Source organism: Photinus pyralis, unplaced genomic scaffold, assembly GCF_008802855.1.
Source record: "Photinus pyralis isolate 1611_PpyrPB1 unplaced genomic scaffold, Ppyr1.3 Ppyr1.4_LG6, whole genome shotgun sequence".
Taxonomy (NCBI): Eukaryota; Metazoa; Arthropoda; class Insecta; order Coleoptera; family Lampyridae; genus Photinus; species Photinus pyralis.
In genome coordinates this window covers 28708465-28724934 of record NW_022170663.1, presented here as the reverse complement: position 1 = coordinate 28724934, position 16470 = coordinate 28708465, and the positions used below count along the sequence as shown (strand labels likewise).

Genomic DNA, 16470 nt, shown 5'->3' with positions numbered 1-16470 from the left:
CTGTATTTAAGGTTTTTGCAAGTGCTGTCACGTGTGCTTACGAACCCAGTAAATGTTGAGTTTCGTGTTGGTTTGAGCAATCCGAGTGGTAATTTGTAAACTAGGATGTTTATTGTGAAAAGGCGCAGCAAATTTTACTAAAAACTACATAAAAGACCAGCTTCGCTCGCAGCTAACTGAACCTTCATAACTTATTGTAATTACGTAACGGCATCGGTGTTATCTGACGCTCCCAACTTGCATAAGTTGCATAAATGTTTAGCAGATTGTGAGATTACTACAAAGTAACGAAATCTTCATGAATAATTTATACTGAGGGCAACGATGCATGATACAATGGGCAAACCTCGTTTTTCTTAGGTAAATGGATGTGGTCCATTCCAAAAATGTTGTCTGTTAAATCTTTGCACTTTACTCTATATGTAATAATGCCGTTCAGGAAATTCCATCCCAGCAATGCCATGTAAATTAGACTAATTATAGTTTATAGTTCAAGTAAGTCGTTTGTTTAGTACAGTATCAGTTAAGAGTGTGTGTAGTTACCAAGTTGCATATTTAGCACACAATCTATTTGTAGTACAATTTCAGAGTAAGTACGAGGGGTATTTTTGCACAAGCAACTGAGGTGTTTTGGGTAGATAGTTAGGCCTTTTACTGGCACCGACGCTTTCGCATCAGTTAATCTTTATTGTAAAATCTATGGCCAGTTGTTGGGATAGTTTATTCGCCGTGAACATTTAAAAAGGTAAATTTTTTCGTTACAATTATTATTAATATGAAATTTGAACATTTTCGCTCCCTTAAGAGATACGGGGAAAACCTAACTCTAATAAACGTTTAATATGACGCACACAAATAGATAAGTTTATTTAGTTCACTCTATTTCGCAATCAAACGCAAGTAATTAAACAATGAACCTCTTTAAATTGTTGCAATCGCAACAAATCGCCGACCTCAAGGGGGTGGAGCCCCTAACGCTTCGTTTCTAATTTCCACAAGTCTGCCGGCTGGAACACTTCACGTAGTGGTTTTGGACCCTAAGGTGTCTATACTGCTTCCATTCGTCGCGCTAAATTATTCAATGTTCATTTCCCAAGAGGAAGTTTTATGTTTCGCCTATTACTGCAGTAGTAAATTAATTTATTATCGCGTTGATATTTTTGGGCAAAGAATTTTGGCACTAAACGTCTCTTGCACTCACTTTTGTAATTCACTTAGCCCTTAACTATAGGACCAACCCGCTTTATAAACTGACTAATTTATCGCGTTAATTGTTGCATACAAATCGCAATATTTGCAATTGCAAGCTTATACCTTACGCGGCCGCTGGCAGAGAGGGAATGAATCTTTTTTTCGCCGCACATCCCTTACTTAATGAGTCATATATCCAAAATGAATGCAGACAGTTTTAATTTCCCGCAAAACTAAACATTTATAATGTTGGAAAACAGTAATAATCACAATTAATTAATTAAAGAAAATTAATTTATCAAGCACAGTGTCACTTTCCGGTTCACGTTTCCAAATATTCACTCATTGCCCGACAGATACTCCTGTTAATTAAACGATCACATCGTTTGGCCATGTTCGATAGTTCTGACTATAAGTCTTTTCTCATTAATGAACCTATGCAGTATGCTTCCTTATCGAAAACTTATATGAAAACATTCGGACATCTTCGTGCGAAGTTTTGCGCCACGTATCCTCGAAAGGCTGTAATAATAACAAATAGTGATGTTCTCGTTCACATTGTTATACCCACCAGCATGATTAGAAAATTTGCGAATTGTCTTCTTGGGGATACGTTCTCTTACATCTCCGACAACTTCCACTACCATGGCAGGTAACACATTTTTCGTTAAATTGGAGTAAACACAACCAACTAGAGTATAAACATCTTCTAAATGTGTGCGCCTTTAATCCTAAAAAGTAAGTTTACACGATCCTTATAAAGTATTTTCTCTTAATGTACGTTTCTTTGGGAAATGTTGCACTTTCAAGAAGCTTTGAAAAGAACAGTCTGGTTTAAAATGCATGGATTGTGGTATAAAAACAAAAAAATAAAAATTTAAAAAAAAACTCACCAAAGGATGACCAATGCCATAAGTAAAAAATATTAAGCGCTAAATTTGAACTGTCTGCAGTTATTCTGGATCACCTGGTATTATCCGAATCCTTTGCTTTTCATGGTAAAACTAATCCTACATACTTTAATACATACACTGTTAACGAAATTTAACCTTTAAGTTACACTGTCAAATTCAAATTTTACCCTACTGTAGGAAGTAAAAAGAATTTTTTTTAGAAACGGTAGGCCGTTACATAATGTCGCATATCTTTAGGTACACAAGTGGGGTTTGAAATTTTAAGCAACGGAAGTATTCGTTCCAGCAATCTGGGAAAATAGAAAACGTGTATTGCAAAAATTCATTATATGTGTAATTACTGGCAGCCTATACGGAATACACCAATTAATCAAATTAATCCCAATGCCATCAGGACTAATTGGCTTAGATTTAATGGACCAAAAGTTCCCAGGAACATATTAAAACTACGCCCCTGACAACCTATTCAACCGGACGTAAGCGCCCTATATTTAGGCCTACAAGATTATTATTCGTTGGTGTTACGCCACTGAATATGTTTAAATTCCGCCTAAAAAACTCAGTTTCGACTATTTCTCTTTAATATCCAAATTTTATTGTCAATTATATAGTTCATTTCAAGAAAAAATCAGCGTAGGTCTTAAAAAATATTAGGGCGTTGAAACTTCGTCTCCAACAAATAATCAAACCATTCACAGTATTACACATTCACATACTTCAGTATGCAAAATCCAAGGACCGTATTCTGCCAATTGATCCAAATTCAGAAAAGCTTGTGCATTAATAATTTGGATGTTACCGGAACCCCTATTGCTCCACACATTCGCGCTTTAGCAATTGATTATTTGAAATTCAACTCGTCTCCACTAGGTACACTAATTTCTTCCAAAACTACTCCAATTGAATCTACCAATTATCGCATTCCTTTTAGCCAATCATATCTCCAGAAACTAGTTTGTTGGTATAAATCAAGTCTGCGTGGACTCCCAAATTAGCAAAATCTGCAGTTTTAAATCTGTGTATCCCCCTTATAAATGCCATTGAGCTCGACCGCACCGTCTTTCTCACTAATTTCGTATATCTCGCGACTTCTTGTCGCCACCAAGCTTTCATACACAAATAATTTAAGGACTGTATCCAGGAACAATTCGCCCAACAACAAGATTTTGAGAAAATCAACCCTATATTAACTTTTTAGTTTTTACTCTTTAGATCTGGTAATCCTCGCTCTAAAAAATCCCGTCACTCCATGAAAATTTAACTACAGACCTAACTTGGAAGCTACCCCCCTTAAAACCGATTCAAACCTTTAAATTAAATCAGCGACTACAGCCATGTGACCTTTTTACTCTAACGGACCGTACCTTATTTGAAGAAGAAAAAATGGCATACGACATCTTGGAAGAAGCCTAATTGTGACACTGCAACAAAAACCTGTACCTTACCTAGGTAGGTACATAGGCAAGAAGTGCTAGACTTTAAACGAGGGCAAAAACCATTATATTGTTACGAAGTGCTCTCTGCGGTAGCCGGTAGGGTTATTCTTTGTCGTCCCTATACGAGGACGTATATATACGGAAGAATATATGTAGGTACTACACAATATCAAATATATAAATCTAAAGCAAAAATTAACAAAATACGAAGAATCGCATACGATTTTCAGTAGGAAATTTTTTTTGACACTCTGCTCTCATTCGAAAACCAGACTTTTAATTCGGCCCATATTCAATAGTACCGATCCTTAAACTTTTAGAAATCGATTGGCGAAGGACAGACAGACAGACAAAGCCATCACATACGCCATACCCCTAAAAATCGTGTTGCAGGCTCCCGTTACCCATTATACAGGGTATTAATTGATTTAGTGTCTAGAATACAGGGTGTGAATCTTCGGGTGATTTTAAGGAGAAAAGTTTATATCGACATATGTCCTAAATCTCTTAGTTTTTGAGCTACAAGTGAGTTTTTTTATCACTCTTGGATATTTTTATTATATTTTGTACACACCTTTTCATCATTAAGGAGCATTTTTTGAAGTAAAAGATTTTTTACAATTTTCAGTGACGTCCGTACGGGGTTTGAACTGACAATTTTATTTATTAAGTTTCTTTAGGACATATGTTGGTATAAACTTTTTTCTTTAAAATCACCCGAGGATTCATACCCTGTATTATCGGCACTCGATTATACACACCCTGTATAATAATTAATGCGGTGTACCTAATTGATCTTTATGAAATTTATTTAATTTTGAAATTCTACCGTGCTTAAAAACCCCCTAACCTTCTTTTACGAATCTATCTCTGATTTGGGTGTTGCTTCATCATTAGTCATTACCATTTTAAAGCCATGTTCCGGTTGTTACTTAGAAATTTATTGTAAACGTGTAAAGGAAAGTTCTTTTCGCTCCCTGGTCGTTATTTAAAACATCTTAAACGTGGTTTTTTTTTAAGTTAATTTTTTCCTAATTAAAATTTTCCTTGCCATCATCACAATAACCCCACATGAAAAGGAAATAAATTATCGTCTTCATTCTAAGAATCTATCATTAAATAACTGATACGATGCTTATTTTGGGAAAGTCACTTTAACGTTACGCAGTTTAGTTGTTTAGTTTTATTATGATTACAGTGTAGTTAGAGACAGTTAAAAGGTAAATTAAAATATTCAAATGTATAATCATTTCTGGTATTGCTGGAACAATATCTCTAAATTCCCTGTTTATGTTGAGGAATTTAGGAGGATAAAATAGACTAGACATGTGTAAAAAACTTACCCCCCACAGGGCAATAATTTACAGTGAACTAAAGGAAGTCTGATAACGAGCGATAGCAAGAATGTGTTGGGGAAAGCGTGCGCTGTTGCCGCGATGTCTTGGGGTTTAAAATTGCGTTCGTTCCATTTTTGAGCCGGCCGTAATGTAGGAATGCAGGTTTACTGTTGACCAATGGGCACGCTGGTTGAAGTTGTTGCGTTCAGTTTGGTGTCATGTAAATACGATCGACACGAGAAAATCAGTGAGATCACTGCATAGTTTCTATCGCAAGAGTGTGCCATTTCCTTCGGGCAATTTTATTGAACGGCAAATTTTAATCACGCCATCGCGAAGGCATTCTCACCCTAATAGTAACTTTCAAAAATTTTTAAAAGAAATCGTTGAAAACTGCGCAAATTGCGAGACAATTATTCAGCGTCCGGAGGTCTGAATTGAGTTAGGCTAAATTTAAGGAAATGGTATAATTTGGGGGTACCAATTTACCATTTTACCACGGTTAGACACATACATTAGGATGTAAAAAAACGATAATTATCTACCGTCCCAAAGTGGTAGCTAATAGAAATGGCGACCAATCCAAGATGGCGGATGCCGGCACAATATACACCTTTCCATCAATATTATCAAACTCTTTGTTTACGTTACAGCTAAAAGCCGTATTTCTTGCAAGACAGTCAGTCTTGTCAGTTGTAAAGTTCTTGTTTCAAGTTAAGAGGAAGCGTGTTTCACGTTATACGAAGACGCTAGTCGAAGTTCTGTGTTTATCAAGCAGTCCTTTTCGTCTGTAGTGTAATTATTATTCATGTTGGCGTCTTTATTAGAGATAAAAGTTAAATCAAAGAATTAGGTAACAAATGCGGTAGCTAAATCATGGCCGACCAATTTTTTACCACATCTTTGGATTTATTAATTTAACTTTTATACTTTTAAAAAAGTGCTTAGATACGCTTTTTTGGTAACATCTAATGGCGATTTTAATTATCTCTCCGAGGTTGTTTTTATTTTTTCTTTAGGTTAAAATGGGGAGCAGGAATTGCCGAAAATGTATTTTCCCATGTTATTTCCCTATGTCCCGCCGTCAACTTGCCACGCTGTATATCAAAACTGTTTGCATATTTTTCACTAATATTCTGCATATACAGAGTGGCCCAACGAGAAGTATACAGAGGGCTTTTAGGGTATTAAATTTAGAAATTTCGAAAAATCCTCGACCACGTCAATTTTGTGTTCGAGGGGGACAACTTTTGGAATACAAATCACGAACCCAAGTCTTCACCCCCTCTACGTACGTAGGGAGCTTAACCCCTAAAATTTTAAATGGAATCCTATGGCAAATGGCACATTATTTGAAAGCCAATTTAATCGTGATTACTAATCTGCTTTGCTTTTTAAATTCTATATTGATTCGTTTCGGAGAACTGACAGGTTCACTTAAGTTTAACAAACAAATTGAAGCGTCAAAATAAAATTTTAATAAAGGTGACTTAGATCGCATTTGTTTTGGTTTTTTTAGAAAAAACCATTTCAAATGCGAATATCTCCGAAACGAATCAATAGAATTTAAAAAGCAAAGCAGATTAGTAATCACGATTAAATTGGCTTTCAAATAATGTGCCAGTTGCCATAGGATTCCATTTAAAATTTTAGGGGTTAAGCTCGCCCTACGTAGAGGGGTGAAGACTTGGGTTCGTGATTTGTATTCCAAAAGTTCCAACATTTTTTAGCTACCACTTTGAGATGGCAATCATGGTTTTTTAGCATCCTAATGAACCTGTATACAGGGTCATTCTTGACAAGCGTCAGTTAGAAAGATATGGAAAACCTTTGAAAATGAAGATAAACTGATAAGTTCTTTAAGGGTTTTGGCACATGATGAATTGAACTAAAATATTTTCAAAATGGCGCCACTTCCGGAAATACCGAAAGTAGCCATCAACTTTGTTATTTTAAATAGGGACCCCCTATTTTTTCTACATTTTCGGATTCTACGTCGAATTTGGAGTACAACAGTTGACCCTTTGCTCCAAGGGCTTCACCGATATTCAAGTTTTTGTGTCAAAAATTGAATTTGCAGGGGTAATTTTAAAAATTTATTATTCGAAAATGGTGAGAGATATTGCAAAACAGTTTTCAATGCTTTATTAAGGAAAGATCGAATTTTCTTATGGTATGCGTAACAGTCTAAAAAAGTGAGACTACGTCACTTTTTCAAAGCTCTCAACTTTTAAATTTTTAAATATCCGTAACTCCATTTTTTCAAATGGCACCCCCCATTTTGTTTTTCACCCTTGTTTTCCTTTTTCCCAGACCTTTAATTTGATGCAAAAATGTCAAAAGCTGCTTCAAACGGTTTCCGAGATATTCCATGTTTTAGTTGCTTCTTGTGGAAAATTGATTAAAAAATTAAGTCGCTTGATGTTATTCTTTTGTTTTTATTCGCAATTCGCAAATTACTACATTTCACGAATAACGGTATCTTTCAAACAAAAATACAAAAAAGGAAGCCTGTGGTAGACTCTGAAGAACAGGAAATAACTATACTGATGTATTTTGCTGCAAATCCAACTGCATCGCTTAATGATATCCAAAGAGAAATTGACATATCAGACACGAGTGCACAAAGAATGGCGCCACTTCCGCAAATACCGGAAGTAGCCATCAACTTTGTTATTCCAAATAGGGACCTCCTATTTTTTTTAATTTTTCGGATTCTACGTCGAATTTGGAGTACAACGGTACCGTTATACCTGAAATTTTGTAGTAATTTGCGAATTGTAGCCTATGTGGGTTGCGCCTTGTCAGGGTATCTTTCGGAAAAAAGACGACAAGTCCTGGCAGCTATTCGATTACAATCACCGTGTATTAATATTAAATTCACAACCCAAATGAGCCATTATTGACCAGAAGTATAAGTTCAAACAGCGAAAAATTTGACGTTTAAACATTATCATAATAAAAACAAAAGAATAACATCAAGCGACTTAATTTTTTTATCAATTTTCAACAAGAAGTAACTAAAACATGGAATATCTCGGAAACCGCTTGAAGCAGCTTTTGACATTTTGCATCAAATTAAAGGTCTGGGAAAAAGGAAAACAAGGGTGTAGAACAAAATGGGGGGTGCCATTTGAAAAAATGGAGTTACGGATATTTAAAAGTTTAAAAGATGAGAGCTTTGAAAAAGTGACGTAGTCTCACTTTTTTAGACTGTTACGCATACCATAAGAAAATTCGATCTTTCCTTAATAAAGCATTGAAAACTGTTTTGCAATATCTCTCACCATTTTCGAATAATAAATTTTTAAAATTACCCTGCAAATTCAATTTTTGACACAAAAACTTGAATATCGGTGAAGCCCTTGGAGCAAAGGGTCAACTATGGGGTATCGTTGTACTCCAAATTCGACGTAGAATCCGAAAATGTAGAAAAAATAGGGGGTCCCTATTTAAAATAACAAAGTTGATGGCTACTTCCCGTATTTCCGGAAGTGGCGCCATTTGAAAATATTTTAGTTCAATTCATCATGTGCCAAAACCCTAAAAAGAACTTATCAGTTTATCTTCATTTTCAAGGTTTCCATATCTTCTAACTGGGACGCTCGTCAAGAATTGACCCTGTATACAGGTGATTCCTATAGTACCTGGCCACCGATTTGGAGCGTGTAGGTGGTGCGTTAGGGAGTATTTTGATATAGGACACTTGGGCGTCGGAAATCGAAAATAAGGGTGCCAGAGCCAAATTTACCTTCTGGAATTTCGCGCCTTAGGGTAGGGCAACCCACCGGCCGCGGTGCAAACACGGAGCGATCTCAGCGCATGTGTGGCTGACACTATGATCAGATTTTGTTTAAACCACGAAATCCCGATCGCAACAGACGCGTATCAAGTGAGATAAAACACATATGGCACGTTTTTACTAACACGGAATACGCGGGATCATGCACTTCATGTACGGGATTGGGCAAATGTAACGCACGACTGCGACACGAGCGTACGCTGAGACGGTATCCCAAACCGTCAGTCTTACCCTGCAGACAGGTCATTTCAAGAAATTCACTCGCGACTGGCGAGACAGGCAATTGCAGGTTAAGCTGACGGAGCTTAACTTACACAACAGATTCGTGACTCAACATCGATACTTGGGTCATTTACGCACCCATTCGAAAGTTTGTTGTGTTATACAGCCGACCTCCTCCTATTTCGTAACCACTAGCGCCGTGAATCAGCGATCGCACCGTTCGGTAAATGCCTTAGGAGAGGTGCATAGTGTGTTGGACGTTCGAGGCAACGCCGCGTACTAGCAATTCCGTGTTAGTAAAACGCTGCCATAGTGTTTATTCACTTGATACGACGTTTTCGTTTTGCCCAAGGGACGGGGATTTCGTGGGTTTAAACAAAATTCTGATCAAGTGTCAGCCACACATCGCCGCCTGAGATCGCTCCGTGTGCACCGCCGGCCGGTTGGGTTGCCTACCTACAGGCGCGAAATTCCAGAAGTAAATTTGGCTCTGGCACCCTTATTTTAGATTTCCGACCCCAAGTGTTCCTATATCAAAATACTCCCCTACGCACCACCTACACGCTCCCAAACGGTGGCAGGTACTATAGGAATCACCCTGTATAACCACTGTGAAAAGGAAAATTGGTACCCCCAAATTATACCGTCATGCGTCATTGTCATTGTACCTAAATAGTGTACGGAAACACTTTTTTAACGCATCCCTTCTGGGGACAGAGACAGTCCGTGTTAGTTAACACACGCTATTTTACCTATAATTCTTGTTTCACCTTCAACGAAAATAATAATTATTGTGAAATTGGTACGAGTGGAGGTAGATTTTAAAGTGCAAAGGTAATTGTGTCGCCGCAATGCAACAATACATATACGTTCATACGCTCAAGGTTACATTCATACCCAAATTTAGAATCTGCCTTGTTTCAAATTTCTGTATAAAGAAACCCTGTTACAAATGTAAAAAAATCCGACTTTACTTTTCTCAATATATTTAATCAATGCATTTTACACAGGGACCCGGACCGGAGCGAAAAAGAATCAAAAACCGGACCGAAACCGGTATGTTTTTTCTGGACCGAAAACCGAACCGAAACCGTTATTCCTTCAGAAATGGAAACGTATTGAGAACCGGCACCTATATTACTTTTTTCGGTTCTGTTCGGTTTTTAACGGTTCTTAAGAGGTTATTGGAAGTTGAAGGACGCGCCGGCAACCACGTCCTAAAAATTGATAAAATATTACTCCATGATTGCCATCGGTGAATTATAAATTTTTAATAAAATGTCGAAATTGAAGGCATTACGGGTGGCGGTGGCGCTAATTTAGCCACTACGTTAAAAAATAAACAAGTTAAAAAGTAATCGTAAACGATTTACGTAAAATGCAACTCTGTTAAAATCGTAAAAATCCGGTCACAAATATGAATATGGGCAATCCATTTTTGACGTGCTACTTCAATTTCAGTTTATAAGACTAGTAGCGTCTCAAAACGAGCGGACGGACGGACGGACGGACGGACAAAGTGGCCACAATAGCGCATTTTTTTTATATTCTTGTGGAAATGCGCTAAAAAGGAAGGGCGAGATTTTAGAAAATAAAATTTTCTGTTTTTTAGTAATAAATTAAGTGTAAGTACATATTTCCCTCTTCCTTCTTTATTCAGCTTGTTATAAATTAGCTACACGATACGTCACGTTTTGGTATTCATGACTTTTTTCAATTAAAAAATCACGTTGTTATAATGAATTTTTTGAATGCCATACTTTCTAAAAAACTATAACCGAAAATAACCGTTATGGACCGAAAAAAATATGCAGAACCGAACCGTTATTTCTTTTTAGAACCGAAACCAAACCTGAACCGTTATAAATATTTTCGCTTAAATATAAACAGAACCGGAACCGATATTTCATTTGGGTGCGGGTCCCTGTTTTTACATCGGCATTTATTTTGATATAATTGTTAAAATAACTTGCAATAGGACATTTTTTACCAGTGCCGCAGTAGTTGAATTTTATTTTATGCAAATAAAGGTCTTCAACCCTTGTAATGTAACTAATCGGGTACAATGTATCTCTTGTCCCTTTTTTACTGTACCGTCCTCCATTGTTACGCGCCCTGTATAGTTGTCACTTTTTATAATAAAACAGACTTAGATTTTTAGCCGTTCGGAACAAGTCTAATTTTGATGAATTTTTATATTTTTAACATTCACTTTGTTTGCATTGATTATATTTTAATATTCAGAGCTTCCCAAAGGAGCGAATAGTGCGCATAATTATGTAGATGCACGATAACGGAGTATAATGGAGTATAACAGAGTATAACGGAGTATCAAGGAGTATAACGGAGTATAACGGAGTATCAAGTAGAAAAAAATGGAAGTTGAGAAATGAAAGATCAAATAACTATTCTTTATTTTCAGACTATGGAGGTAGCAGCCATACTCCTAACGTGTACCTTTGTGTTACTAACGATCACAAATATCGTCAGAGTTAAAGCAAGTATCACTAACAAACGCACATAGGCTTTCAACTACCTTTTCAGTATGTGATTAGAAGCAAATGGTCGATGCCCGTAATCGTTTTACTCACACCCGTCGCCGTTTTTGCGTCAATACTTCTTCTGCCACTTCTTTCGGTTTTCTGGGTTTACCGTGAACTGATACGACTATATTTAATAATGAAGCAGCGCTCTAAGTTTATCGGATTGATAAAAGGCGCCGATGTCATCTACACTTGCGGACCTCACGAGAAGAGCGTGATGACGATACTGTTCATGTTAGAATGCTCGACCGCGAGGAAGCCGGAGGATGTCTATCAGGATTTCAAAGGAGCGGTATTTAAGGCGTTGTTTTCGGATCCTCGCAAGCTTCCAGAGTTTCGTTCCGTAGTGAAACGATGCGGTGGATACTCGTACTTGTGTAACGGAAACGTAACTGTGGACGAATGCGTGAAAAAAATGAAAGTTGTTAAATGTGAAAGAAAGGAGCTCAATGAAGACGAATTGAGGGTACTACTTCAGAATTGTGTCGCGGAAGAGTTTCCCAGAAATAACACCTTGTTTATGGATAGCTTTGTCGGCACGCAACCGGTTGAATGGAGTGGGTACACGAAGACGAATGTTAGTTACTATCCAGCGTTAGTACGAATTCATCATGCCATTTGTGACGGATTTGCCGTGACACAAATGTTTGCAGCCATGAGTGACAAACCAAAAAACGCCGACGAGAGTCGCAAAACACTGTACAATGAGAATCTGAAGCAAGGTTCCAGAATGAAATCGATAGCCTATTACTTTCTTCTGTTCTGGACCACAATCATCTTCAATTCATCAGAGGTATTGCTAAAGTTTCTATTAGATAAACCAAAACCAAACATTTTACGTGGTGGCCGATTAACCGGAATTGAAATGTTATCCATGAAAACCGACGCCGGAGCGTACTACAAGCGTATCAAGGCAATAAAAAATAGCCTGGATGAGGTTGGTTTTGCCGACGTTGTACTCACAGCATTTTCGGCAAGTTTGAAAGATCACTTTCGGAAGGTAAACACGGAGAATGCGACGGTATAAATCCAACTTCTGAAATTGCAGCAATCTTCACATCACCCCGAAAGTATTTCGATCGTGGTACCTTTTCTACCGAAAGCGACCACTATTCCGCTATTACCCATTGGTGAACTAATGCCGCATGACATTTCATTGCAAAATAGTTTCGCAATGTTAACATTTGATCTGCCTCTGTTTATTGATGACGATAACGCTTCATTGTCTTTCCGTTTGCGAGCAGTACAAAGAGAAAGAAAAAGGGCATACAATTCGATCGGCAATAAGGTAATAGTTCGCTTTAAATTGCAGAAAATTGCTGTATCATTTGCAGATCCTTTACTTCACATCGCACTTCTTAATGCAAGTCCTTCCGTTGCCGATCTTGACGATGGTGCACGATAAGTTGCACTGGTCCGCTGTGCTAAGTATTTTACCTGGACCGCCAAAGGCATCCGTAGCTAATGGTAGCGCCGAAATTGAAAACATAGTATTTTGGCCACCTCTATTGACGGGAATAGGTACGGTTTTATGAAACCCACAGTACGAATCCCTTCTTTTTAGGGGTTAGCGTTTCTATACTGTCGTACGCCAACAAGATGCAATTAGGTTTGAAGTTTGATAAAGCGCTCATGGGCAATGAAGAGGACGCCCTAGATATTTTGGATGGTGTCTTTAAGTACATAGATTTGTTCACTGAGGAAATTAATTTGTACAAAATCAATTAGTTTTAAATTGTAAAATCAATCAAACGACTTTGATCCATATTTTTAGTGCATTTTTTATGAATTAAAAAAAAATTTGCTATTGTTTGTGTTTTGTCCGTCCGTCCGTCCGGACCCACTTCTGCCGTTTTGAACTACTTCTAGGGGAATGTTCCTAGCGTCCTGGAATTTTTTGCAGTAGGTAGCCTATACCTTGAAGGTGTGCCAAACGGCCATCAAATTTCACTGTCTAAAGGGGGGGGGGGGGGGGCTCACGAATTATTTCCTGAGATGCTGTTTTTGAAAGTTAAACGTGCATAACTGTTACATACGACAACCAATTGGCCTCAGATTTTGCATACGCATGCCTTTAGTGGTGCCAAGTTAAACTGTATGTGGGGGGGGGGGGGGAAACACGTGATCGAAATAAATTGGTTTGTACTAACTAGATTACAGGCGAATTCTTTTAATTTTGCAGTGATCATTGTCAAAGTCGCTATATGGTATGGGAACTGTAGATTTTGTAGGAATTTTCCGTCAATGTAGGTTTGAGGTATCTGGCAATCTGGGTTTCTAGGGATTTGATTGGCTAAAATAAATTAATTCTGTTGGTGGAACATATCCAAATGTTCGATGGGCATAGTTTTGGAAAGCCTACCGCACGAATTAAATCTGAGAATGCAAAACGTATGTCAAAGTTTTCAAATTTCAAATTCAAAAAAAGAAACTCCTGGGGACTTCAATCAGACGAACTCCATGGAGGTCGATGCCGCATCGAATTAAGAATTTAAAAAAACCAACCTTTGTCTTTCAAAGTCGGTGACTCCCAGAGTGTTCTCAATTCTTTCCGTTATTGGAACTCTAAACCAACCGTTTCCAAAAATTGTCCCGATGGAAACGTAAACGTATACGGGAACGTACACGGAAACGTTAGCGGAATTGGGAGCGGAAGCAGAAACGGAAACGAGCGCGGAAGCGGAAACGGAACTAGGGGCGGAAGTGGACGTGACAGTGGAAACGGGCATGGAAGCGGGCGCGAAAACTGAAACGGACGTGGCACCGGAAACGGAAGCGGAAGTGTTTGCGGAAGCGGGAACGGGAGCGTAAGTAGGGGCGGGCGTGGAAGAGGAACCGGAAGCGGTAGCGGAAGCGGAGGCAGAAGCGGAGCAGAAGCAGAGCAGAAGCAGAGCAGTAGCAGAGCAGAAGCAGAAACAGAAACCGAAACAGAAACAATTTCTAATTGGGTTAGTAGTTATCAATCAACGGTAGTATATAAAAATGGTGGTTGGGCCAGCACAAAGCAGTTGTCTTGGTCATATTCAACTTGAGTTTAAACTTACAGTCTGTAAAGTGCAGTTATGCTTAAGATTAACTGTTTGCTTTATTAACGAGCTCCTAGCGAGTTTATAATTTTGCGGTGTCTGTCCGTCTATCCGTCCGTTAGCTCATCCGCACGATAACTCATAAACGAATGGACCGATTACGATGAAATTTTGCAGGTGGATTCTTTATCAAATTTGTAGATCGGAGTTCGTGAATTGGCAAGGTAGTCTAATCGATCAACAGTCACAGTGCCCTTTTCGCATCTCGACCATTTACAAACCGGATTGCAAACTTTCTTATTTAAGAAGGTATTTAAATGAAATTTGCTACATAACCACTTGGAATAAAAGCAAATATAACGCCAGTTTCAAAATTTCGTTTTGCGCATGCGCAGTGCCAACTTTCTTATTTATGGAGGGATTTCTAAGGCACCTCTAAAAAGCATTATGCGGGTCACTCTGTAATTGGGCGAAAGCCTGTTGAGGGCCCGGAACAAGAGAGGGATAAAATAAAATATAAAAAAAATTAAATGAAATTTGATACATAACCACTTGGAATAAAAGCAAATGTAGCGCCATTTTCCAAATTTGTTTTGTGCAGGATGTGCAGTGCCCACTTTCTTATTTATGGAAGTAATTAAATGAAATTTCATACATATATACGTTAAATAAAAGCAAAACTAACATCAGGTTTGAAATTTGGTTTTGCACATGCTATAGCCATACCCAGGAGCTCGTTTTCTATATTTGTTTAGTTTATTTTATTTTTAAGTCTTATGGTCCTATCACGGATTTTTATCGCCGGTTATTATGGTTTTACCGTTGTGTATTTTTTCGATACTCTAATTAGGGCTCCGTTCCGTTCCGTTTGAAAAAAAGTTAAAATAATATTTCATTCGTCTCTTTTTTAGTCTCATCGTATAGGTTGATAAAAATGAATCGCATTTTAAAACTCCGCTAGAAAATCGCATAAAATGGGGTATTTTTCGTTTGTGTCATCACTTTTGGGATGTAATCTATATTTGGCGTTGCGCGATGTGTTGCACTGCCATTTTGTTTGCTTTCATTAGGCTTTGAATACTTTATATCCAAAGTCTAAACACGCACCTGCGACAATCATCTGTTTACAAAATGGATTAAATTTTAGGGATACGCGCAACTCTTATCTACGACCGGAGAAAAACATGAAATAAACTTTTACAAATAAGACACAATTATAGTTCCTTACCTATCGTATAACACGTAGTTTCTTCACAATTAAATAAACAAATTAGAATGCGGATATAAACAAAAAATTAGACAACGTATCAAAAAGATCGGATGAATTATACTTGTAAAAACAGATTGTTAGCTTTCGGGATTCCCTTTTTTAATATATTTTTTTTATTTACTGAAGTCAAATGCAAAAAAATCGAGATTTTCCCATTTTTTCTTCGTTTTTTGTTTATAACAATATGTTCCGGGAGCTTCCGGCCAGGGGAACCATGATTTTCGGATTCAGCGGATTTTTTTACATAGAATAGGTACCTACAATTGGTTTCGTTGAGTGAAATGATAACATCCAGCCCAAACCGTAATTTGACTAGACTAATAAATATGCGTCTTGAAAAATACGAGTAGATATAAAACTGGAGACGGAAAACGTAAAATAAAGCAAATACAAGAAGCAAAGTGTCAACTAGTAACGTTAAGCAAATGTGACGGGTGCGACCGGAAAAGTGACAGATACGGCAGGTAAAGTAACAGAGGCGGCAGGAAAAGTAGCCTTGTAAAGTATCACTGCCTCTGTCATGACATAAAGTAGGCATAAAATAGTTATTTACATAACAGGCGGGAAAATGACACATTACTGACGAGGAAATATTGAAGTACGAGGCCGCTTTGGGGCCGAGTACTTTAATTTCCGAGTCAGGTAATGTCATTTTACTGACGAGTTTTGTATTAAATTTTACACGAAATCGTATTTTAATATAAAATTTTAATTGTCATATAGAACATT

General features: G+C 37.7%; 1 protein-coding gene across 3 annotated transcripts; it reads left to right on the top strand.

Annotated features, from left to right (window-relative positions):
- The first annotated feature begins 492 nt into the window (after positions 1 to 492).
- On the top strand, positions 493 to 13254 carry LOC116174931. 3 transcript variants are annotated; one of them, XM_031492966.1, is made up of 7 exons: positions 553 to 589; positions 639 to 745; positions 11325 to 11399; positions 11447 to 12445; positions 12494 to 12733; positions 12780 to 12966; positions 13010 to 13254. In XM_031492966.1, the coding sequence occupies exons 3-7, from the start codon at positions 11328 to 11330 to the stop codon at positions 13171 to 13173; spliced, it is 1662 nt and encodes a 553-aa protein (XP_031348826.1). In that variant the 5' UTR covers positions 553 to 589; positions 639 to 745; positions 11325 to 11327; the 3' UTR covers positions 13174 to 13254. The 3 variants fall into 3 exon arrangements, with proteins under 3 accessions (XP_031348825.1, XP_031348826.1, XP_031348827.1); XM_031492965.1 differs by lacking the exon at positions 639 to 745 and having other exon boundaries at positions 493 to 589; XM_031492967.1 differs by lacking the exons at positions 553 to 589; positions 639 to 745 and adding an exon at positions 4743 to 4761.
- Positions 13255 to 16470: the final 3216 nt, after the last annotated feature.

Bases quoted from the DNA above. Each gene is read 5' to 3' on its own strand.
- LOC116174931 (XM_031492965.1), top strand. From the start codon at position 11,328: ATGGAGGTAGCAGCCATACTCCTAACGTGTACCTTTGTGTTACTAACG. The intron at 12,446-12,493 runs GTAAACACGGAG...CTGAAATTGCAG, and splicing joins TGAAAGATCACTTTCGGAAG to CAATCTTCACATCACCCCGA. The intron at 12,734-12,779 runs GTAATAGTTCGC...TATCATTTGCAG, and splicing joins ACAATTCGATCGGCAATAAG to ATCCTTTACTTCACATCGCA.